General features: G+C 41.2%; 1 protein-coding gene across 1 annotated transcript; it reads right to left on the reverse strand.

Annotated features, from left to right (window-relative positions):
- Positions 1–797: 797 nt before the first annotated feature.
- On the reverse strand, positions 798–26611 carry LOC308650451 (vomeronasal type-1 receptor 4-like; the record flags this gene model as incomplete). Its single annotated transcript, XM_081296457.1, has 3 exons — positions 798–892; positions 10401–10572; positions 26150–26611. The coding sequence occupies 3 exons, from the start codon at positions 26609–26611 to the stop codon at positions 798–800; spliced, it is 729 nt and encodes a 242-aa protein (XP_081152583.1).
- Positions 26612–27212: the final 601 nt, after the last annotated feature.

Below are 27212 nucleotides of genomic sequence, written 5' to 3' on the forward strand. Positions count from 1 at the left end.
CCAGCAGCTGAACTCTACACCTCTGAAGATCCACTCTGCACACACCTCTCTAGCTGGAACAGCAAGCCTTCTGTGAACTCTGGGAATTATCTTCTGCAGCATACACAGCTTTGCTCTGAGTCTATCTTGCTGTGAAATCTATCCCAAGATTTTCATGTCTCCCTACAGCACCCTGATCTGCCGCAGTCCTGTTGATGATAATTTGATGACCCATTTCATGAAGACTTAATATCCTTTATGTCTGTACCTGGCTGAAGCCAGAGCATCACACTGAAACCGATAACTCTAGTGAAATTACAGGAAATACGATGGATAAGAGTATGTTTAACAACCTCATAGAAATGGCTAACATTTAAATGTAGAAGGTTCAATTGTAGAAGTGTCCCTATTTCTTAAGAATTTCAATGGCATGAGATTTTTAAAAGGGGAATGAGAGTTTCATTGATAAAAAGACACTTAAGAAATGTTTGAAAAGAACACAGCATTGTATTTTGTTGGGGTGTCATTTCAAGTAAATTATAAGCAATCAATCAATGATGAGATAATCAGAAAAATTTGAACAAGTAATGGAGTTCTGCTGGGTACTAGATGTTAGTACAGAACTGGTATCACTGTGGGTGTGGTATAGGCCTAGTGGTTATTTTTTAGTATTATTTATTGGCAATGCATCTTTAAGTATTTACTAGTGGAATAAAATGATGAACCAACATGTTTAAAAGTGTTCCATGTGGTGGGAGAGGAGAGGAGACAGCTGAAGGGGCTGTCCACAGGTCACAGCTGAGGCTGAGGGCTGGATCCTAGTCCTTGTCCTGCACTAGGCTGCTGGCTCTGAATGCATGCTTCACATTTTCCATCATGAGCACCAAAAGGCTCAGAGCCACGTTCTGGAACCCTGGGAAATGAAGGGGATCGCAGCTCACTTGGGCCTGCTGGGACCTGGCAGAAGAGCTTGGAGCTAAACAGAAGCTCCCAGAGAGTGAGTGGTCAGAGGAGCCTGAGGACCAAAGTGATAGGAAGCCACCACACCACCACCTCCACCCTCTGAGTACACCCACAACAATCACAGCTACTCGGGATTTCCTAATTTATATTGTATTTTAATTTTTTCATTAACACAAACATTTGTACACATTTATGAGTTATGACTAATGTACACATTGAGTATTGACAGAGAGTAATTAGCATTTGTGTCACATTAAGTTTTGGGTTTTTTTGGTTTTTGGTTTTTGGTTTGCTTGCTGTGCTTGTTTGTTGTGGTCCCAGAAATGCAACTCGGGGCCTCTCAGAGCCAGACCAGCAGGTCCAACACGGGGCCTTGCCCCAGCTCTAACTTACCATTTCTGAAAGAATTCCCCACACAAAGACACTTCGCCGGGAGAATGTGCTGCACCCTCCTCCCTCTGCCCTTCTCCGGCTCCTGGTGTCTCCGTGTCTCCGTCTGACTCTACTATTGGGCTTTAGCAGAAGACAGATGGATCTTTATGAAAGACGGGGGATTACCACCTGAGAACCGAAAGGCTGGCAGCAGACGTCGTTCTTCATTTTTGCAAAGTGGAAGAGACTCTGGCGCCTAGTACTAAGCGGCTGCAGTCTGGAAAGTGCCTTTTTCTGGACAGCTGCCCAGGCACATGGGAGGCAGTCCCCCTGTGCTGGGTGCACCTTCAGGAGGGGATCACGTCTCCAGCCGCGCGTCGTATTTCACTTATTTGGCTTTTTGCCATTTTCTCTCTCTTTATCGCACGGCTCCTTTCCACTGGTGGCATTAGGGTGACTGGGTCTCCGGAGAGAAAAGTTCAGGAGGAATTAAGAGAGATGGAAGAAGAGTCAGGGGAAAGTGGCTTGTGCTTTTAGACCTGCACGTTTCCGGACGCCCCAGTCTTGAGAGGAACCCCGTGCAAAATGTTCTAAACCATCCTGTGCCCCAGAGGCTCCTTTTACGTAGGAGAGGCAGCAGGCAGCAAAACTGGGCAGGACTGGCCCACAGCAACCCAGGGGGCGGGGCCTGGACCTGGGGCAAGAGGACGCGCACACGTGGGCTCTGCAGCGTCCTCCTGTGACTGCCCTGCAGGGCACCGGCACTGGCCAGCTCCTCCACGTTAGTGAGCATTGGGATGATACTTGTTTCTTTGGGTGACCAGCTCCTTTGTCCATGTACTATTATTTACAGAGGGTTGAACATTCTCTTCACCTGCCTCAGGAACAGCTGATGGTCCTCTCCCATTTTGCAGTGAAAACCCATCACACTGTTGTAATATCATCATGTTTGGAAATAGCATGGAGTCCCAAGATCGTCATTTTTTTCTCATTGTGACCTAAATACCTGTCAAGAACAAGTTAGACTGACTGTATATCCTCTTCTGAAAAGTGTCTGTTCAGGACCGTGGCCCATTTATTGATTGGAGTTTTTTTGGTTTTGGTTTTGGTTGTTGTTGTTGTTTTTGGTGCTTATCTTTTTAAATTCTTTTTGTTTTTCTTAAATGTTTTTAGTTGATAGACCTTTATTTTATTTATTGATATGTGGTGCTGAAAATCAAACCCAGTGCCTCACACATGCTAGGCAAGCACTCTGCCACTGAGCCACTTTTTGAGTTCTTTATAAACCCTAGAGATTAGTACTCTATCTGATGTGTAAGGGGTAAAAAAAAAAAAAAAAGCTTCCAAGATTTAGGCTCTGTGTTCACCTCACAGATTGTTTCTTTTGCTGAGAAGAAACTTTTTAGTGTGAGTACATCCCATTTATTGATTCTTGGTTTTAAGTCTTGTGCTATAGGAGTCTTATTAAGGAAGTTGGGGCCTAATTCCACATGATGAAGATTAGGGCCTATTTTTTCTTCTATTGGATGCAGTGTCTCTGTTTTAATTTCTATGTTCTTAATCTTATTTGGTTTTGGTGGGATTCTTTTTTTTTTTTTTTTTTGGTCTTTTTTGGAACTGGGGGTTGAACCCAGGGCTTTGCGAATGCAAGGCAAATGCTTTGCCACTGAGCTACATCCCAGCCCTAATTCCTAGGTTCTTGATCCACCTTGAGTTGAATTTTTTGCATGGTGAGAGATAGGGTTTAATTTCATTTTGTTGAAATTAAACCCTATCCCAGGGGAAGGCCTAGTGTGTGGCGTTCGCGGGAGTTCGGAAATAAAGTTTGGTCCTGCTTCAATAGCTCGTGATTTGTGCCCAGCCAGACTGCAGCATTTGGTGGCCCATTCAGAGAATGCCTGAAGCTTGGAGGTAAGTAAAATTGCTCGCTCCTGAGGGAAGGCAAAAGTATGGGTGACCATTTCAAAAAAAAATGTGTTCTTGTTTTGATTTGTTTTGTTTTTGTTTCAAGCTGCCAATCCCTAGAACTCTCTCAGGCAAACTGGGAAAAATGGTTGGCTCAAGGTTTGAAGTTGTTCTTCTTGGAGGAAGAGATAGAGATAGACCATGAATATACATTTCAAAAAAATAGGAAAATTGATACAACGATTTTTTGTTCCGTTTTTGTTTCGTTTTGCTTTGGTTTTGTTTTCAGTTATCTGTTTGAGTTGTGTTATCCTTGTAGCAGAAATATGGGGTCAAAAATTAGCAAAAAACAAACTGAAAGAATGTTAAGTAAATTGTTAGAGGAAGCAGAAACCCAGTAAAACCAAAAACAGTCAGGGCATACATTGATACAATACAAAAATGTAGCCCATGGCTTTTTAAGGAGGAGTTGTTGAATATATCACAATGAGACCATCATGGTAAAGATTTAAGGTACAACGAAAAGAAAAACCCAGGAACTCTGCAGTTGGCACATTGCCATTGTGGATGATGATATGATTTTGTTTGCCTAATCCAAAGCTTTCAGTTCAGACTATGGTAGAAAACATATTAGATCAGTAAAAAGAGGAGGCCTCTCAAGATAGTCAGAAAGGGGAAGAAAGTTTAAAGCAGAAAAAGCCATCAGGGGAAAAGTTACAACAGGAGGATGCTACTAACACCTTTCTATCACCAGAGGGCGTAAGTGTCCAACCAACAGCGCCACCTATGGGGCCCTCAACCCCCGAAGCTGATAGATGGGATCCTGAGACAGGACCTCAAAGATTAGCATGCCCTGTATTTGAAGCGGCAAGAGGGCAGCGAATTCACCATGTTTTAGATTTCAAAACAGTGAAGCAGCTAAAAGAGGCTGTAACAACCTATGGTCCTCAAGCACCTTTCACTGTAAGCTTGGTCAAATCCATTACCAATTTGAACATGACACCAGCAGATTGGACTAGTATGTGTAGAGCTGTGCTAAATGGAGGACAATACCTGTTACGGAAGGTTGCCAATGAGGAATTTTGCACGGAGACGGCTAGGCGAAATGCAGCAGCTGGTTATCCTCAGAGAAATCTAGATATGTTGTTAGGAAAAGGACCTTATGAGGGTCAGCTGCAACAAATTGCATATGATTTATATACTCAAAAATTGCTGCTGATGCAGTTAGGGCATGGAAGACTTTACAAGGACATGGAGATTTACAAAGTCAATTACCTAAGGAAATACAAGGAGCTAATGAACCTTACGCTGAATTTGTAGATAGGCTTATTCAAACAGCTACCAGAGTTTTTAGGGATACAGAGCAAGCAATGCCATTAATTAAACAGCTAGCCTTTGAGCAAGCAAATCAATGGTGCAAGGAGGCCATTAAACCATGGAAACATGAAGATTTAAACATATATATTAAATTATGTAGACACATTAATGAACAAGGGCAAGTCCTGGCAGCTGCAGTACAACAGGCTTTAGATGCCAGGCCAAAAACATGCTACAATTGTGAACAAACAGGACATTTTAAAAGGAGTTGCCCCATAGGAAGAGGGTTTAACACAGCTAGGTATCAAAGGAGTAAAATACCAGGTATTTGCCCACGATGCCATAGAGGGAGACATTGGGCTAATGAATGCCATTCTCAAACCACCATAGAGGGTACTCTGTTATCAAAAAATGGACAAGGACCAAATGTTTACCCACGATATTGTGGAGAAAAGCATCAAGCTCCATTGCCAAAAAATGGACAGGGGGGCCCAATGCTCCAGGGCCCACAACCACAAATATAGGGGGCAATGGAGGAACCCAGCAACACCATCAGGGTAGTGCCCAGGACACATTATCCATTAGATCCCTCATCAGACAAACCAGAGGGAACACAAGGTTGGACATCTGCGCCTCCACCAGAGCAGTACTAACTCCAGAGATGGGAATTCAAATCATTCCCACAGGAGTAAAAGGACCTCTTCCCCAAGGAACAGTAGGCTTATTATTGGGACGCAGTTCTTCCACTCTAAAAGAACTTATGATAAGTCCTGGGGTAATTGATCCCGATTATGAAGGTGAAATAAAAATTATAGCTAGTTCTCCAAGAGGTATATCAGTAATTTCACCAGCAGATAGAATAGCACAGTTATTAATAATACCCAGCCTACATAATAAATTTTCCAGTCATACTATAGAAAGAGGTTCCAAGGGATTAAGCTCCACAGGAGTAGATTGGGCTATGCTGTCTTTAAATTTAGATTCTCGCCCCATGCTAAAACTATTCAAAGACATGAATTTAATGGGCTACTGGATACAGGTGCAAACCTTAGCATCTTATCTCATCAAGAATGGTCAAAACATTGGCCGTTACAACAAGCCACTCAAACGCTTCGAGGCCTAAGAGTGGCAACTAATCCCCATAGAAGTGCAATGGTATTAGATTGGAAGGATCCTGAAGGATGTGAAGGAACTATACAGCCGTATGTATTGGATCATCTTCCTATCAATTTATGGGGACAAGATGTCCTAGATCAATTAGGATTGACATTAACAAATAACATCAATCCTAATGCACCCACTACTAGGGCTAGACAAGATTTTAGGAAAGAAAAAAGATTAGGAAAACAAGAACAAGGTATAGCAGCACCAATTCAAATAGATCAAGGAATAAATAGACATGGATTGGGTTTTCAGAAGGGGCCACTGAGACAATCAAAATTACTTGGAAATCAGAAAGACCAGTATGGGTTCCTCAGTGGCCCCTGACTAAAGAAAAGATACAAGCAGCCCATGACCTGGTCAAACAACAATTAGTGGAGGGACATATACAACCTTCCATATCTCCCCATAATACTCCCATTTTTGTCATCAAAAAGAAATCTGGTAAATGGAGATTATTGCAAGATTTAAGAGCCATTAATAATGAGATGGTTATTATGGGACCTGCTCAATCGGGGATTCCCCAATTGTCTGCTTTGCCAAAAACCTGGTATGTTTTAGCTATAGATATTAAAGATTGTTTTTTTCAATTCCAATTCATCCTGAGAATAGTCCACGTTTTGCATTTACTATCCCTGCCCTAAAACCATAAAGGTCCCAATTAGAGATATGAATGGAAAGTACTCCCTCAAGGGATGGCTAACAGCCCAACTATTTGTCAAATTTATGTTAACAAAGCAATCCAGCCACTTAGAAATCAAAATCCTGAACTACAAATATTTCACTATATGGATGATGTATTATTAGCACACAAAGATAAAAACACATTGCTAGAACGTTATACCACACTTACAAACTTATTAAAAAATTATAATCTAGAGATAACAATAGATAAAGTACAATTAAATTTTCCAATTAATTATTTAGGAGTTCTATTATCCTCAACCATGGGACGTCCACCAAAACTTCAAATACGAGTAGATCAACTCAAATCACTTAACGACTTTCAAAAGTTATTGGGAGACATAAATTGGATAAGGCCTTATCTAGGCATACCAACAGGAGAGTTGGGACCTTTATTTGATATCCTAAAAGGTCCATCAGATCCAAATTCACCCTGCATGTTAACGCCTGAAGCAAGAAAGGCATTAAAAATTATTGAAACATATATGGAAAATATGCATTTGGATAGAATTGATATAAGTTTGCCTTTATTATTTATTGTACTACCAACAAAAAATATTCCTACAGGAGTATTTTGGCAAGAAGGTCCATTATTGTGGATACATTTATCTTATTCTCCTAACACTATTCTTACTAGGTATCCTAAGGCTGTAGGACAATAATACTCAAAGGAATAAAAGCAGCAAAGGGAGTGTTTGGAATTTCTCCCAATAAAATTATTACTCCCATATACTATGTATCAAATTGATGAGTTAGCTAATGAGTTAAATACTTGGGCAATAATCATATGTAAATCTAATGTTTCATTTGATAATCACTTACCATCAAATCCTTTGTTGTCTTTTTGGTCTAAGCATCCTGTAGTTTTTCCAAAAATTACAAGAAAAACACCTATCATGAATGCTCCAAATATATTCACTGATGGGTCAAATAATGGTACAGCAACAATAGTTACCCCTGATCAAACTTTTACATTTTTAGTACCCAAACAATCAGCTCAAAAGGTAGAGCTTAATGCAGTATTACAAGCTTTTGTGATGTATTCTGTATTTAATTTATTTTCTGATAGTCAGTATATAGTTAATGCTATAGTATCCCTTGAAGATGCTGGTAGGATTTCCCCTTCCTCTACTGTTTTCTCTTTGTTTTCCACTATACAAAGTCTAATCTGGGACAGAAAAGATCCATTCTTTATGGGACATATCAGGGCACATACAGGATTGCCTGGAGCCCTTAGTTTGTGCAATGATTTAGCAGATAAAAGTACACATGACATACACATTGATAATATTAATTCTGCCTATCCAAGAGCAAGGTAGATCTTTCCATAGAAAGAAGTTCCAAAGAACTTCTTTGATTTCTTTCTTTAGGGGTCTGTAGTTTTCATTGTATTGATCTTTTACCTTTTTCATTGATTCCCAAGATTTTTTTTTCTGAGGCTATTGTAAATGGGGTAGTTTTTCTCATTTCCCTCTCAGAGGATTTGTCATTCATATACAGAAATGCCTTTGATTTATAGGTATTGATTTTATATCCTGCTACTTTGCTAAGTTCATCATCTCTTGCAATTAGAGAAATACAAATCAAAACTACTCTAAGATATCCAGTCAGAATGGCAGCCATTATGAAGACAAAAAACAATAAGTGTTGGTGAGCATGTGGGGAAAAAGGTACACTCATACATTGCTGATGGGACTGCAAATTGGTGCAGCCAATATGGAAAGCAGTATGGAGATTCCTTGGAAAACTGTGAATGGAGCCACCATTTGACCCAGCTATCCCTCTCCTCAGTCTATACCCAAAGGACTTAAAAATAGCATACTATAGGGACACAGCCACATCAATGTTTATAGCAGCACAATTCACAATTGCTAAACTGTGGAACCAACCTAGATGCCCTTCAGTAGATGAATGGATTTAAAAATGTTGCATATATACACAATGGAATTTTACTCAGCAATAAAAGAGAATAAAATCATGGCATCTGCAGGTAAATTGATGGCATTGGAGAAGATAATGCTAAGTGAAGTTAGCCAATCCCAAAGAACAAATGCCAAATGTTTTCTCTGATATAAGGAGGCTGACTCATAGTGGGGTATGGAGGGAAAGCATGGGAGGAATAGACAAACTCTACATAGGGCAGACTGTGCTGACTGTCTACTCTGTGCACAGAAGCTGTTTAGTTTGATGTGGTCCCACCTGGTAATTGGGCCTGTGGTTCCTTTGTGTTTGGTGTCATATCCAAAAACTCACCATCAAAGCCAATAACAAGGAGCCTTTCCCCTACATTGTGCTTCAATAACTCTATGATTTCAGCTCTAATGTACAAATTTTTATTACATTTTGGGTTGATTTAAGTGTAGGATAAAGGCTCAATTTCATGTTTTGCATGTGCATACCCAGTTTTCCCAGCAGTGTTTATTGAAAAATATATGAGGATATCTCAGCATCCCAGACAAGCTTTGTTGGTTATTTCCCATAAATTAAATTTCAAAGTAGGAACTTCTAGCATTGAGCTAGAATCTGCAAGCACATTTGGAACCATCTGATCCAAAGGTCTCTTGTACCATGAGGTGCATTTATTCACCGAGTACAAAGCAGCCATGGTCATAATCATGTGAATCATCACAGTTTTGTGAATTACGAAGATCTTTGTCATTGACCAGTTGACCAGAGTATCTGCAAAAATGAAGCATATGAGGTTTCCAAGGTCTTCCTTGATCTGTAGAAGGAGTGAATCTCCAGGTTTGTGAATAGAAATCTGGCTTGAATCACCAGAACAGGGAATTGTGGCTTCTCGACCATTCACATCTTTGAGCCACTTTGCAGACCCAAGATCCCTGAATGATTGGGAGCGGATGCACATGAGGAACATGGGTAGGCAAAAGAAGGGCACTCTTCCCCAGAGAAACATGCTGTCACTTCCTAGGGTGGCAGGTGGTGGGGGGAAATGTACCTTTGGACATTTCAGAGATTTATGGACTCTGGATATGAACTGACAATTTTAAAGAGATTCAATACGTCATTGTGACCATCAGTCAGAGGGTTGGTGGGTCAGATGAGCAATGTAGTTTATCTCAGGTCCCAGGTTTCCTATGTGAAATCAACAGTCATTAAGGACTCACTGTTGACTTGTAGGTAATACATTGTTTGTGGTTGCTTTCAAGACTTTACTTAATTTTAATTTTAACAAACTAACTATGATGGATCTGGCTATAAAATTACTGAGTTGATTTTATGTATGATCCTCAGTTATTTTAAATTTGTAGGTTTGCCTTTTTCATTGTATTTAGGGAGTATTCAGACATCTTTATATTAAATATTATGCAATTTTTCAAAGATGGAATGAATGTAATGTATATTTTTACTTGTTAAAAATATATCAACATAAGGAATGGCCCTTTCCTGGGTATTTAAGTTTGCTTTAAGAGCAACAAGGTCATCTAAAATATTTTTCATTCTTTATGTCTTACACAAATATGTATATCTGCAAGATTGTGTCCTAGATGTGAAATTCTTGGGTCACATTGTGATTAGTAAGTGGTTTTAGGATAACTTTCTAAATTGTTCTTCTGCATCTTACTAGCAGAAGTGCTGGTAGTGAAAGAGCCACCTCACGTGCCCGAGAACATCAGGCCCTTCCTAAGGGGTGGCAGGAAGGAGAATGGAAAGTTGGCTGGGTCCCTGCAGCTCCCAGTGGTCTCGGGGTCAGCTTGGAACTGTCGACAGCTCTGTGGCCTGAGGATGTGCCATTGTGTAAATGGGCTTCTCTTACTGGGTTTTGAAACACCACAAACCTAACAGTGATTTCAAACTTGTTTATGGAAAGGATCAATGAAGTAGATATTTTCTCAATGCCTGTTTCTCTTACTGAGCACGCCGACACTTAGCCAGGTGTCCATCTCTGTGAATTAGCACCAATGGGCTAAGAATTGCATAACCAAGGGTCAGGATTTCTTGAGCAATTCCTGCTATAGAATCGTATTGTATGAAGAAATTTGAATATAAAGAAATAAAACAATCTGCCCAATAAAAGAAGAGAAAGCAGAGCATCAGAAGGAGGACACTCTTCGCAGCCTTCACCTCAGGGGGGGTTCTGTGGAGGAGCTTGGAGGTCTGAAGGTGGAGCACGTGCTGGTGGTGCTTGTGGAGGAGGAAGACCATGTAGCCACTGGCCCAGCCCATGACACCCTGGAACACAGCATCTCGAAGGGCCATGAGAGCAATAAAAATCCATCCAACTGTCCAGTTTGGTAATTGAAAATAACAGTAGTTGTCACTTCTAATAATTTTTTATGTGTTCATGCTGCTTATGTGTTTAATATAAAATGGCAAGTTCATGCTAATCAAGGAATTAAGTATCCAAAAGAAGACTAACAAGGGAAAGAGGTGCCATGCTGACCTGGGCTTCAGGCTTCCCCAGTTAGAACCTCTGGGGCTGATGGTGATGGCCTGGACCACTGTGAGGAGACTGATGGTGCGGATGGACAGGCCCTGGGCCACCCTGCTGAGGTAAACCACCATCTTACAGGCTATATCACCTATGAGACTTCTCAACCCCAAACTGAATATTGTCCTTGGCATGCCTCTTGAAAGAAGTGTTATGATGTTTGTAAAAGGCAAATGGATGATAATGAGGTGGATAGATTTTACAGTGCTTCTAAAATAGCACATATAATTCACAAGAACCCACATGTTAAGCACAATTCCAAGTCCTGTTAGAAACATGAAGATTGTTCCTTTTACAAAATTTAAACCCATTTCTTACTTCATAGGCAGAATATCCTGGATGTAGCAAATATCTCTTTGAAGCAAACAACAGTAATGATGACATTTACCTGCACAGAAATATTCCTCATGAGCAGTTCCTGGAGTGTAAGAACAATCGGGAAATATGTAATGGAGCAAATTGTGTCCAAATTTACGTTTTCTCTAATGGTTTGAGGATCATTCTACATTCTTTCAAACACCATCTTGAGTACTATTATTCAAAACTCTAAATTTTCAACTCTAAATTTTTGTTAAGTTCCCTACAATCATTACTGAGTTGTTTGGTCAAATTCTTGATTCCTCATCCATGTTCAACCTCAGCATGGATACACTACACCTGCAATCCCACAATCAGATTTCTCCCTGTCATTTCTATATCATTCTATATTCTTTTTATGAGGATACCAAAGTCCAAGATCATGCTTGACTGTTCTTGCCAACACCTAGTACACAAGCATTTGTAAAATCCAGGTGCTCCACTGTCTTTAACAAATGTACATTCAGCTGTATTTCAAATTCCATATTCTCTCTTTCTTTGTTCAGTGTTCCCTTCTATCTCTTATTTGGGCCAGAACCACAATTCCAGGCTTTCTTTATGCTTAGAGTTTTCCATTTTTCATGAGGACTGCTTCCCTCTGTGTTTTCCTACTCACCAATAGAAATCTGTGGTTTCGCTGCTTATTAATAGTCAGAGAGTCCCTGTAGTCCTCAATGTGACCCTGAACGCCAGCCTTCACAAATGGAATCCAACAGGTAAAGCCAAATAATTCTAAGACAGGCAGGAATGAGTCACTAGCTTGAGAAAACCAGATCTTGGACACCGTGGAGCCAGCTATGGCCCAGGGAAGCCATGGGACGCTGCTCTTCCAGGGTCTTGGGCAGAGGCTGAGCTCCCAGCGATGACCTCAGGAGATTTTAAGGGCAGCCTGGTTCATCCAAAGGTTGGGGTGTGAGGAACAATCACCTGTTCTGTGCTGTCAGGAGACAAAGCAGCCCATGAATTGGGAATCCCCAGGAAAACCTCCTGGTAGATAAGTTTGCTGGGAGGTATGGGCATGAATGAAGTCACTCAAGTATGTTCCTGAGGGAATTTCACAGCCCTCGCAGAACCTTGGGGGAAACAATGATTTCGGTCAAATCTGCTCTAGTTGTCTTTTTTGCCACATACTCAAAAAATTGGACTTCTGTGATATTTAAACTTCCTGGGTCATTTCCATGCAATCCTGGACAGGATGTGTTGGGGTTTGAGTCTGCAGAGTTTAGCTCCCTCAGGCCTGACTTCTTGCAAGAGCTGTGGCTGTGATTTAGGTCAGCTGAGGCAGACCTCAGTTAGGAGGAGAAAAAGTTCTCTTCCCCTTATCGCAAGTCACAAGTTCTGCAAGGTTTGGCTAGGAGGAAGAAGCTTCCTGCATACTGGACCTGGGAACAGTACATTCGGGGATTAGATAATGTCTACAAAGAACTTTGGGAGGGTACTTATCAAATGAACAGGAACAATCTGAATTTAGCTCTGTGTACCCGCTGAGGCATGATTTTTGGGCAATGTGGGTAAAGTGCTACTGAAGAATTGCTTGCTTTGTTAGAAGAAGAATATAAAAGGAACTTGCAAATAAACCTCAGCATGCAGTTGCAATTGCTGCCTTGGCTCTGCATCCCCTGTGTCCCGGTTATTTCGCGACCCTTACCCAGGGACCTGAACGCACTAGATGTTCACAAGGATGCTACCTTTTCCTGTCAGATTTCCAATCTCAAATCTCACCCATGAATTTATGTCAATTGTGGTCACTTTCTCCAAAAAAAAAGGACCTAGGATGTTGAAAAAACATTGTAGGATTTTCACGTATCAATGTGCATGGAATGGCGATTCTGCAATCCTTCCTCCCACCTCCTGCTATTTATTAAAAGATTGCACTAGATTTCTCTTCTGAATGTCCCTGACAACTGAAAGTGCAAGAACACTAGGTACAATGTAGCCCCTGAATTCAGGAAGATTCATGATTGTTTTTCCAACTCTGTTTCCTCCACTAACAAATGGGGAGAATAAAGCCTGCACCAATGCCTTAACGCAAACAGCACAGAATCCTGAATATGTGCCGTGCAACGCCTTACGACACAAGCTTTAATGATTCAAAGCAGTTTCAACTAGTAGGTAAAGGACAAAAATGAAAATCACTGTCCATCATGGCCCTGAGGACATATTAAATATTTTCGTATTTCTTATATATTTCTAGTTTTTCTCATATTTTCAGCCCATTCCCACATTCCCAAAACACACAGCTCTGAATCAAATTTGGGAGGCACTTCTGAAACATGAACTCCCTTCTCTTTCACTCTGGCAGAATAAAATGAAGAATGCAGAGGAGAGAGTGGCCTTATCCCAGATTGATTTTACAATTATAGAGTGAATGGTTCTGAAAGGAAGGACTTGCATTCAGAGAAATGTATCATCCCCCACCTGGAAATAACAGCAAACAGCTGGGCAGATTCATGCATCCATCCTGGGGAAAATGTCCCAAGATGAATTTGGCATTGGTGGTCCTTGCCTCATGATACTGAACTAAACTTAAAAAACTGCTCGGGAATATTAATATCAAGCGAAATAATGAAAACACGCAGGAATTTATAATCTGAAACTATGATTTTAAATACTAATTGTTTTACTAGGCACTCAAACAAACATGTAGAGAATGAATTTGACTCACATGTAGATCTAATGTTGCTTGTGAGGACAGTTTCAAGGTGGGGGCAGAAGAAATGCCTTCAAGCTAAATACACTGCACTTAGAGACCATAAACATAATACTAGAGAAAAATTGCATCTCAGAAGCCCCCAAAATACCCCAAAACTAGGTACAAAAATATTATAAGCTACTAATGCTCATAGAGTCTTAGAAGGAAAACGTAGAGGCTAAAGAAACTGAGCTTTTCTAAAAGCAGACAAAGCTTCTAGCTTTCTCTCCTCAGGACCCACCACCGAGCTCTCTGGTGCATCCTGATCCTGAAAACAGGGTCAAAGATGTTCTGACTTAGCTGAGGGACGTCTGCTATCAATGGCCCCTACCTTCCTGGCCCATGTGCATACCTTCAGATATCAGAAGAAGGGTTAAGATCCTAAGGCCCAGACCCTCCCAGCAACTCCACTACTCAGTCACAGATCAGTGCTGCTAGGACATGTCACATGTGCCTGTGATCAGCTCAGATCCTCAGGTGCACTCACCTTGGTGGCATGCTGCAGACAAGCTCCGTGTTGGTCCTTTGAACCAGATGCAGCTTTCAAGGTCGTATTTGTACCTTCTGGGTTTGTGGGGCCCTTGCTTGCCATTACGACCACTGAGGCTCCGCTTTTCAGCACTGCCACCTGCCAAAGAGAAGCAGCTCTCTGCAGAACTTCAGTCCCTCAAGAAGGACTCCCCTCTCCCTCCACAATTACTGCATTTGTTTGACTCAGAAGTTATCTCAGTCTTAATTGGGGCTTAATTATTTTAATAAAAGTTCGTGCGGTGAGAAGTGAACAACCAGGCACATTTCTGTATGTGAGTTCCCAATTCTTGGCCTTCCCACCCCCTTCCCAAAGGTCCTCTGCTGAATCAGAATGGGCCAGGGCCTCAGACCCAGAGTGCCAGTTTTCCTCATTTTTCAAGGCCTTTTACATGTAGAGGGACGTGGTACATGATGACGAGAACTCAGGACTCTGCTTTCGAGCAAGCCCTAACCAGTACTTGGACAGGACAGGAGTCATTTTTCTCCAACGTTGCACATTGGCCCTTCAAGGATGTTGCTATTAGAGTTTTCATTATTGTATATTAAACATCAAGTTGGACCCAATGGCTAGATGCATCCACATTGTCTTCTTGAAATACTAAATTATCATCATTAAAACGCAAATCAAAATTACATGGAGATGTCATCTCATCCCAGTTAGAAAGGCATTCTTCCAGAAAAAAAATAATAATAGATTCTAAGATATGACAAAACATGGAAATTTGTACATTTTTGGCAGGACTAAAAATTAGTACAACATGCTGATAAGCAGCATGGACACTGCTTAAAAATCTAAAAATGAACCACCATATGATCCAGCTACACCATTCATTGCTATTTATTCAAAGAAATTAAAAATAAAATACTGCAGTGATACAAGTGCATCAATATTCACAGCAGTATTCACAGTGAACCACAAGATTGATTCACAAGGGGCAACTTACAGAACCAACCCAGGCGATTTCCAACAGAGAAATGCACCAAAGTAGGAGACATTGGAATGAAGAGGTCTCAAGAGATTTCATAAGGAAGTGGTGAACAGACACTAGATGGGAGTCCATGGAGAGGGACAGGGTTTGTATCAATGAGCTGTGGGTAAGAGGGACACAGAGACAGCAGTCAGGAGTGTAGGAGGGATAGAACTGTGGAGGAGGTGTGAGGTTGTGTGGAGCTATGTGAGCAGAGGGGTCCAGGTGTGGGCTAGCAGTGCTGTGGTCATTGGGCTATGCTGCTCATGGCTTGCTGACTAGTTGATGCTGGTCTTAATAATCTGGCTATTCCTGCTGGATCTTTACCTGCCCCTCTGCACAGACCCCAGCCTTGATGGTGGGTCCCAGAGTGGGTTCTGAGGCTCAGGGATGGTGTATGTAAGGGTTACATTGGCTACTTCCTCAGTTGAGGGGGACACAGTTTGAGAAAGGAACTTCCTGGGTAGTGACGTGAATGTGACGGCAAGACAGTGGGGACAATAAGCCTCATCAGAGCTCCTTTTACAAACTGCCATTGGTTTGTGCTTGACGCATACGTATCTGTGTTGGAAAAACATTCTCAGTCCCAACGAGGGAGTAGCTCCCTGTGATGAGACTTTGTGGCATGGTGGTTGTGCAGGCATCAAATTGGAGAATGACGGGCATGTTAGGTGTGCCCTCCAGCAGGTGGAGTTAAGAAGAGTTGGTGTGCCCTAGATTTTGTGAACTTGGAATTCCAGATAGCCTGTTATTTTGGAGTGCATAGAAAACAAATAGAGAATGGAATTCAGGAAGAGAAATTGGAGATTCCTTCCAGAAAGAAGCTGGAGAGGGTGCCTTGTAGGTGGAGGAATGAGATCTGTGCCTGAAATTGGGCCAGGAGAGATATGGCACAAGGGAAGCCTGTTCTACACACAGGTTATGAACACAAGACCAGTAATGGCACCAAGAGGGCACAGACTTAACGTTCCTCTGATGTCCATGTTAATCTGATTTAGGGGGTTAAGCTGCAGGAGTACTTGGGACTGGAAGGAGGGGCCGGTTTAACCTTGCTGAGATGAATCCATGAGGGTCTTCCAACACACTTGGTGGCTTTGGGGTAGTCAGGAGAACTTGGAATGTTCCTGTCCATTTGGGGTATAAAAGAGAAGGATGAAGGTTCCTGAGAGACACCCAGTCCCTGGTACGAGGGTGACAGGTGGGCAGTAGAGAGGAGGGTTGTGGTTGGGTTGTTTACGTGTTCAAGAACCAGATGCCTCATTAGAGAAAGAGTGGAAAAGAGGTTGCTGAGGGGACTCAGGAAACAGGGTGGACCCCAGGAGGAAAGGGGGGACATACATAAGTTTAACAGGGCTAAGGAAGGAAGGGGAATGAGAGTGGCTTTAAACCCATTAGGGCCAAAGTTTACAGTCCAGAGTTTTTTTTAACTCTAGGAACAGGTTAGTGAGCTAGGATTTGAGGAGAGAATGGGCTTTTCAACTTTTCCTGAGGACTGTGGATGATAGGGAGTGTGTAGATTCTAGGAAAAGTTCAAGGGTGGATGACACCTGATGGGATATATGGGAAATGAAAGGGGGGCATGAGTGGGGGGAGGCCAAATCTGAGAATGATTTCCTCCAGAACAACTTTAGTGACTATAGACAAACTCTCTGTAGTTGTAGGAGAAGCCTCTATTCATCCTGAGAAGTCTGCTGGGCAGGGTCCAAAGAGCACTGTGAGGAGGGGGAAAGAAGGAGAAGGAGAGGTGGGAGTGAGATGGGGTGTGAGGTCAGGAGAAGGGTGACGAAGGGCGGGGCCAGGCAGGGAAGACGTCCTCCTATTGAGTGAAGGTGCACCTGTGAGGGATGAAGCTGTGGCTGGGAGAGGAGAAGGAAAAGCACAGGTGGAGGTGAGAAAAGTGCAGAGGGATCCTGGGGGTCAGAAGAGGGAACATCACTAAGATTGGGAGATGACAAGGTTAAGGGACAGCAAACAAGGAGGACCTGTGCAGAGGAGCAGGACTGACAGAGGGGGATGAGAGCAAGAAAAGGAAGGTTTGCACATAAGGAATTCTGCCCACTCGCCACAGCAATGACAGAAGTTCTGTAAGTCCTGTACAGTGGTGGGATTGAAAGTCCATTCTCCAGCCAGGAGGAATCATTCTGTTTAATTTACACTGGGGCCAGGCTGAGTTAAAATAGAAAATGAGCTCTGGAGACAAAGTGAAACGCCAAAGGTTTTTGAGGAGCCAGCCAATGGGGGAATTGAGGGGATTTTAGATTGGGGAGACCCCATGGCTAGTGGTACTCAGGAGCCCAGAGAAGGGAAAGACAGGAGGGAAGGACATCCCCACCACACCCCTGGTTTCCCATGTAGAAGTGGACCGTCAGTGATGGTCATCAAAAAGAACCAATAAAATGATAAAACAGTCCTAAATTCCCTGAAAAAAGAATACTCAGAGCTGACACGACTAGGCTATGTCAAGAAAAACAGACATCTTCATGCCTTTCACAGGCATGCTGCCTTCACTTTTCTACAATATTGATGACAGCAGAGATATTTGGACACGATCTGGCTCTATCTAGGAAAATTCTGAGCAAAAGCAATTGCTCATGGCATCCCTGGAGGAATGCAGAGACTACTGGCCCCATGGAGGTCTTGAAGGATGTAAGCCTGGAGATCCCACGTCTCCATTTGACCCTCCTATCTGGCCTAGGTAAAGGACAGATGGATCTTGAAAAATGACAGGGAATGATCACAAGTTTTTCAGGTGGGAATCACAATTGAATGCCTTGTTCCCGAGAGTTCATTGATGTTTATTGATTGATTGATTGATTGATTGCAATCGAACATCTTCTTTTATGTGGTGTTAATGCAGCTGTCAATCATGTAAATGTGTTTTTCTCCATCTTTGTCCACAAGACATGTGAATACTAGGTAGCTTAGAGTGGCCAGCACAGCAACATGTCTTCACTCTCCAGTCTTGGGATATTTATTATCTCTACCTGTCACTGTCATAGTTTTTTTTTTTTTTTTTTTTTTTTGCAGGGACACACTGAAACAGCTCAGGTGGGAGGCCTAGATTTGGGCAGGTCTTCCTCATCTCATGAGCCCTGAAGAATGTCCCTGTCACTGTGCTGCACCTCTTGAGCACGTGCCGCCCTTTTCCTGGGAGCAGATGTAACAAAAATGCCTGTCCACTGTCAGTAGTCACATCTGAGATTCCATGTGACTGATCCTTCCTCCACAGAGAATAATTATGTAAGTTTACTCTCTTTGTCTCTCTCAGAGATAGCTGGTGAATTCTTCCTCGTTTGCTGTGATGAAAACTAACCACAAAACTCTGATGACATGCTTTCTATAAACATAGAGCTCTGAAGTTGCACACCTTTTATCACGATGACCAACTTAACTGATGAGAACAGGTTGGAGTAGGAAAGCTTTGTGTTTATATTTGTGTTATCTTTTATTTCTATTTATTTATTGCATTGCTGAGAAATGAAGCCAGGGTTGTATACCACTGAGCCACATTCCTACTTCTTTTTTAGTTCTGTTTGGTTTGGTTTGGCTTTGATTTTGAGTGTAGGTCTCACTAAATTGCCCAGACCTCTGTAAACTAATAGTCCTCCTGCTTCAGCTCCCTAGGTGCTGGATTACCTGGGCACTCAGAGGAGGAAATGTTTATTTTGGCCCATGGTTTCAGAGTTGTACTCCATGGTCTCCTGACTGCAAGGCAGAAACACCAGGGAGGCAGAGAAAACTGCTCAACTCATGGAATCAGAGAAGGTGACAAAGAAAAACAGGAAGAAACCAGGATCAGATACAGTCCCCAATGCCACACCCCAGGTGACATGATTCTACTTGCCACACTACTCCAGGCTATAGTGAGCAGCCAGCAGTACATTCAAATTTTTTATCTATCAAATGGACGAATACAATGAGAAGATTCCCGCCCTCATGACCCAATCAGCATCTGACTGAGTCTTAACAGGCACAACTGTCCCGCATTGCCTGACATGAGCTCTAAGCACAAGGCATAGCATTCCAATCCCGGCCCTCTATTGTCGTGCCAATCTCACAGAGCAAAGTTCAGTCCGTCTCCAAGAGCCCCATGTCTTTCCATTAGAGCGGTGCTCCAATGTCCAGCACCTCTAGCACTGAAGACAAACTCTTGGCTGTGAGCCACTGGAAAAATCAAAAGCAAGTTCCATGCATCCTCAGACAGTACCACTGAGGGAACGTTCTCAATTCAAAAAGAAAGAATAGGAACATAGAAAAAAAGGGCTGGCCCCAAAGCAAGACCAAGACCCAGCAGGACAAGCACCAAGTCCTACAGCCCCGGGTCAGACATCCAGAGCACCTGGTGGTGAGAACATTTAAGGCGTCCCAGAAGCAAATGTGTCACCAAGTAAACGGAAGTCGGAAGGAAACTTCTCTCTTCACAGTGTCAGACACTGGTCAAAGCAGGGCACACTGTTCTGGGCGCTCATCAAGTTGAGGGTGTTTGCATGGGAACACTTATATGCTCTGAAACTTTATGATTCTCACATTAAGGTGATGATGTGCCACCCTTCATCCTGTCATTTATGTGACCACGGTTCACGAGTTCTCTCTGTCCACCCTTATGTGACTCAAGGGACAAGATCAAGGTAACCTTGCTCATCTTCAACTTTCATCCATTTCAGTGAGATCTGGCATGTACAGGTGGTCTGACTGTAGTCCTTCTAATCCCTTCCAAATAAAGAAGCACATACCAGAGTCTCATAGTATACTGGTGATATAATTAACGATATGCATCACATTAATTATCTTGACAGCTGAATTTCTCAGAGTTTATTGGTTATTTAAATGACCTAATTTACACATATTTTTGAGTACCATGAGCTGTTTGTGTACATATATACATTTAATAATATTCAAATCAAGGCACACATGCACACAAACACACAACCTCAAATATTTATATCTATACACACACACACACACACACACACATATTTTAATACTGAAAACAAGGAAACTATCTTCCTCAGATTTCTGAAATATACACTGCATGACCATTACCCACTAATACTGCAGACTCATATCCCACCTGAACACCCTGCTCCTATGAACCTGGTAACTATGATCCATTTATCCATTTCCCCATCCTTCCGTTACCCCAGCACTCTGATGCTAACTGTTCTGCTCTCCACTTCTAGGAGGTTAATATTTTCCCATTCCACCTTTGATTGACACCTTGTGGTGCTTGTCTCTTTGTACTATTTTCTGCTGCAGTGAACGTAGAATTGCAGGTGTCTCTTTAAAATGATGATTTTATATTCTTTAGATTTAAACCAAATGTGGGATCTCTGGATCATGTGGTGGTTTTATTGTTACTAACTTTTGGATTCTCCCACAGATTTCATAATATCTGTACTTTTTCACTTCCCACCTACAGTGGGCGAGGGCTCCTTTCTTACCACATCTCTACCAGAACCTGTTACCTTCTGTCTTTTTGAGGCTTGTAAGTGCATTATCCTGATAACTACTAAGATGATTGAACATTTGTAAATTGTCTTCTGGGAAAGCTGTCTATAGGCTAAGTGCCCCTTTTTAATCAGTGCCCTTTGTTGTAGCTCTTGAATTTGTTTGTGTATTTTGTTATTGATTTTTGCTTTTCATGTTTGTTTGCATATCTTGGGATCCAACCCAAAGCATTGTCTACACTGACAAATGGTCTCCCACTAATATACACCAACAGCTCTTCCTATTGACTCTTCAAGTTTCTTCTGCATACATTAAATATAAACCCCCTGTGAGATACATACTTTCCAAATATGTTCAACTGTTATGTAGTTAGTCTCTTCCCTATGTTTTATTCTTTTCTTTTCCTGTGCAGAAGTATTTTTAGAATTCTAATATTTTCTTGGGTTTCTTCTCCTTTTGCTGACTTGCACAAAAATCCTTGTGTATTATAATGTCATAGTCTTTCACCTGGTTTTATTCTACTACTTTAGTTGATTCATACCTTAAATTTATTTTTTAATTCATTTTAATAGATATTGTAGCTTATAAAAGAAAGAGTCTACAGACATATTTTTCCATGTGAATAGGCAATTTTTCCAGGAGAACTCCATTGAGAAGACTGATTTTTCTCTAAGAAACCTTCAGAGCACCTCTATTGAAACTCAGTTAACTGTAGATGCACGACCTACTTCTAGCCTCCCTATTCTTTTCCATTACAAGTGTCTGTTTTTATGCCAATACCATGCTGCCCCAAATCCTATCACTTTATACTATATTTTGAGCTCTGAAGTACTGTAATGCCTCCTACTTCATTCTTTTTGCCTAAGATGGATTAGGTTGTGTTTCTAATTTTTCAGGACTATCCATACACTTTTCATAATGGGAAAGGAACACTGATCTCAACAACAGTGCAGACATAATATCCAGAGTCACTTTTCCATATCCAAAATTGTTTATCTCCAGTTTCTTACTAACAATGATTATTTCTTCCATCCTAGTTAAGAAGCAAGCTAGCTGGTATGGTTGTCCATGACGGGAATCCCAGTAGCTCAGGAGGTGACAGCAGAAGGATCAAGAGTTCAAAGCCAGCCTCAGCAATCGTGAGGCACTAAGCAATACACTGAACCCCTGTCTCTAAAAAACAGAATACAAAAACATAGGACTTATGATGTTGCTCATTCACTGACTGCCAGTGACTTAAATCCCCGGTACACACACACACACACACACACACACACACACACAGAACCTAATATAACAGGTGTGAGGTTGTGTTTTCTAAATTGAATTTATAATTTCCTCATGGTTAGTGATGTTGAGCACCTGCTCATGTACTTTTGGGACATTTGCAGGTCTTCTTTGGGAAAATATTATTGAAGTTTCTTGAGCACTTTTAATCCGTTTATTCTACTTTTATTTTATCCACCTGTGTGAATAATTCACATAATTTGGACAGTAAAACTTTACAAGTCACACGGTTATCAAATGTGGATATCATGCCATGGCAGGCTTATCAATGTTTTGAGTGTCTCCTTTTTGTGCAGAATGTATTTACTTTGACATAATCGTGCTGGGTAATTATATATATATATAATTTTTTTCTTCTTTGGAAGTCATATCCAAAAACTCAGTGAAGACACCAAAGTCAAGGAGTGTTTCCATATATTGCATTTGAGGAGTTCTAAAATTTCAGCTTGATAGCTGAATCTTTGATGAATTTTCAGTTTTGTGTATGGTTTCAAATTGTGGCCCAATGTCATATTGGCATGTGATTATCTAGTCTTAACAACATTTGCTTAAGAAATTTATGAGGATAGCTCAGCATCCTAGGTAAACAATGTGGGTTCATTGCCCTGAATTCAACATCAAATTGGTAAGTGCTAGCATTGAACTAGAATCCCTAAACACCAAGGGGACCATCGGATCCCAAGGTCACATGTGTCATGTGGAGGCACTGATTCACCAAGGGACAGTGGCCATGTTTACCATAACGGAAAATAATCAGAATTGTGAGGCTCAGAGAGATTATTCACCTAGGTATTTGTCAGTTGTTAATCCTGTGATTCCACGTTCACGTGTCATTTTTCCTAACTGCAATTCCAGGATTTGCACTGCTTGCCCTTGAGTTCTTACAAAACGACTGATCAGAGATGGAGCAATTTGTCTGTTCCCTGTGGGAGACTGAAGCGACAGCTGTCGCAGGAGAAGGGTAGAGCTGAAACAGTAATGCACCCTTTACTTTCAAGGATGCCAACATCATACCAAGCAGATAAACTCCTAACTTTGGAGTATGACATAACATTAAAAGATTATTTTAAATCTGTGTCATGGTGGGACAAGCAAAGGACAAGAAAAGGCCTTCAGCATATCTTCCTAGAGAATTAAAATATCCAAAAGTAAACAGTGCCGTAAGAAAGAGGTAGAGGACGACCTAGATGTGAAGGAGAGGGCTGGCACAGCAGCTCAGGTGACTTGGAGGGACCATGATCAATACATCAACAGCATCAATAATGGTTACATGGTTTAATCAAATACCTATGGCCATACCTGTGCATTCTACACGAATACATGAAACAGAAAATTAAGTTTGATTCATTTTGAATCAGAATATAATGTGGGTTTCTAAAGAAAGGGAGACAATATCAAGCACCACAGAGATGCTAACTAGTACTGTCTTGAGACATGCCATGATTTGTGATCAACACCAACTCCTCATTTATTAGAGAAAAATACATTCAAATTCTGAGACAGAACTCAAAAATCACAGAAATAAAACTGAATTATTTCCATTATGTATCCATTCATTGTTCTATCAAATGAGACTACTACATTTTAAGTCTCTTTATTCTTACAGATTTCATAATGTAGATAACACACAGGTAAGTACATTGTTACAATCTATTTTTATTTTTTAAGACGTTTATTTATTTTTTAATTATAGTTGCACACAATAACTTTACTTATATGTGGTGCTTAGAATCAAACCCAGGATCTCGCATGTGCTAGGTGAGCGCTCTACCACTGAGCCACAGCCCCAGCCGCCAATCTATTTTTAAAAATTATGACTCTGAGACTAATCCACAAAGCTACAACTATCTTATATTTGATAAAGGAGCTAAAAACATGCAATGGAGGAAGGATAGCATCTTCAACAAATGGTGTTGGGAAAACTGGAAATCCATATGCAACAAAATGAAACTGAATCCCTTTCTCTCACCATGCACAAAAGTTAACTCAAAATGGATCAAGGAGCTTGATATCAAATCAGAGACTCTGCGTCTGATAGAAGAAAAAGTTGGCTCCGGTCTACAGATTGTGGGGTTGGGCTCAAAATTCCTTAATAGGACACCCATAGCACAAGAGTTAATAACAAGAATAAACAAATGGGACTTTCTTAAACTGAAAAGTTTCTTCTCAGCAAGAGAAACAATAAGAGAGGTAAATAGGGAGCCTACATCCTGGGGACAAATTTTTACTCCTCACACTTCAGATAGAGCCCTAATATCCAGAGTATACAAAGAACTCAAAAAATTAGACAATAAGATAACAAATAACCCAATCAACAAATGGGCCAAGGACCTGAACAGGCACTTCTCAGAGGAGGACATACAATCAATTAACAAGTACATGAAAAAATGCTCACCATCTCTAGCAGTCAAGGAAATGCAAATCAAAACCACCCTAAGATACCACCTCACCCCAGTAAGATTGGCAGCCATGATGAAGTCAAACAACAATGAGTGCTGGCGAGGATGTGGGGAAAAGGGTACTCTTGTACACTGCTGGTGGGACTGCAAACGGGTGCGGCCAATTTGGAAAGCAGTATGGAGATTGCTGGGAAAGATGGGAATGGAACCACCATTTGACCCAGCTATTGCCCTTCTCGGACTATTTCCTGAAGACCTTAAAAGAGCACACTACAGGGATACTGCCACATCGATGTTCATAGCAGCACAATTCACAATTGCTAGACTGTGGAATCAACCCAGATGCCCTTCAATAGATGAATGGATAAAAAAAATGTGGCATTTATACACCATGGAGTATTACGCAGCACTAAAAAAATGACAAAATCATAGAATTTGCAGGGAAATGGATGGCACTAGAGCAGATTATGCTTAGTGAAGCTGGCCAATCCCTAAAAAACAAATACCAAATGTCTTCTTTGATATAATGAGAGCAACTAAGAACAGAACAGGGAGGAAGAGCAGGAAGAAAAGATTAACATTAAACAGAGACATGAGGTGGGAGGGAAAGGGAGAAAAAAAGGGAAATTGCATGGAAATGGAGGGAGACCCTCATTGTTATACAAAATTACATATAAGAGTTTACGAGGGGAATGGGATAACAAACATGGAGGGAAATGAATTACAGTAGATGGGGTACAGAGAGAAGATGGGAGGGAGGGGAGGGGGGATAGTAGAGGATAGGAAAGGTAGCAGAATACAACAGTCACTAATATGGCAGTATGTAAAAATGTGATGTGTAACCGATGTGATTCTGCAATCTGTATTTGGGGTAAAAATGGGAGTTCATAACCCACTTGATTCTAATGTATGAAATATGATATGTCAAGAGCTTTGTAATGTTGTGAACAACCAATAACAAAATCATTAACACAAAAATAAAAAAAATTATGACTCTGAAAATTTTTTCTATTAATCATAAAAATATACCTTAAATATTAATACATATCAATACAGTTTGAGGTTTACAATGGATGTAAATCTGCAAATATCTATAGTTCCCTAGATATATAGAAAAAGCACACTTAATAAGCTTCCTATGAAATCTGTCATAGGACTATCACCAGCTTTGTGGTTTGGAAATCTGCCTCTATGTGATTCACCTACCCTAACTTGATTTTTCCATCACACAGTGCAACATAAATTTAAGAATTACTTCAAACTTACTACTGAAAAGATCAATGAATAGATGTTTTCTCAATCTGTTTCTCTCTCACTGAGCACGCCAACATTCAGCCAGGTGTCCATCCCTGTAAATCAGCACAAATGGGCTGAGGATTGCATAGCCAAGGTCCACCAATTCTAGAACAATTACTTCTAGGAAATGCTTCTCTATGGAGAAAGTTACATATAAAGTCATAAAACAATCTGCCCAATAGAAGAAGAGAAAGCAGAGCATCAGAAGGAGGACACTCTTCGCAGCCTTCACCTCAGGGGGGGTTCTGTGGAGGAGCTTGGAGGTCTGAAGGTGGAGCACGTGCTGGTGGTGCTTGTGGAGGAGGAAGACCATGTAGCCACTGGCCCCGCCCATGACACCCTGGAACACAGCATCTCGAAGGACCATGAGAACAATAAAAATCCATCTAATTATCGAGTTTTGTGAGTGGAAATAACAATAGTTGTAACCGCTAATAATTTGTGATGTGTTCATATTGTTGATATTTTTTATGGAAAATGGTAAGTTCATACTTATCAAGGAATTGAGTATCCAAAAGAAGAGCAACAAGGAAAGGATGTGCCATGCGGACCTTGGCTGCAGCCTCCTCCACCTGGAGGCTCTGGGGCTGATGGTGATGGCCTGGACCACTGTGAGGAGACTGGTGGTGCAGATGGACAGGCCTCGGGCCATCCTACCAAAATAAACCACAATCTTACAGGCTATGTCACCTACAAGGCTTCTCAACCCAAAACTGGTAATTGTCCTTGGCATTACTTTTGAAAAAAGTGTTATCATATTTGTAAAAGCCAAATGAATGAGAATGAGGTGGATAGATTTCATAGTGCTTCTAAACAAGCTCATAGAGTTCACAAGAACAAAGATGTTCCCCACAACTCCAAGTCCTATTAGAAACATGAAGATTATCCCCTTGACAAGATGCAAAATCATTTCTTCATACTTTTTCTCATATTTTCAGCTTCTTGCCATCTTCCCAAACTACACAGCTCTGCATCACAATTGGGAGGCTCTTCTGAGTCATATAACTCACTTCTCTTTCATTCTGACAGAATAAAAAGAAGAATGTTAGAAGACAAAATGGCATTATCCCAGATTGGTTTTACAATTATACAGTAAACGGTTCAAAAAAGGAAAAGGTCTTGCATTCAAAGAGATATATAACCCCCACCTGGGAATAAATCCTTACACCAAAGGAGGTACATGCATCCATTCTGCAGAAAATTTGCAAAGATAAATATAAGAGAGGTGCTCTTTGCTGAATGGTACTGAACTAAACTCAAAGAAATTTTTTTGAAAGTTTAATATCAAGCAAACGGAAGAAATCATACTGAAATGCAATCAGAGACACTACAATCTTGAATGCTTATTGTTTCCGTAGGCACTCTGACAAGCAGACATATAAGGAATGAATGTGTCTGTCATG

This window comes from Spermophilus citellus (assembly GCF_964194105.1).
Source record: "Spermophilus citellus genome assembly, chromosome: 5".
Taxonomy (NCBI): domain Eukaryota; kingdom Metazoa; phylum Chordata; class Mammalia; order Rodentia; family Sciuridae; genus Spermophilus; species Spermophilus citellus.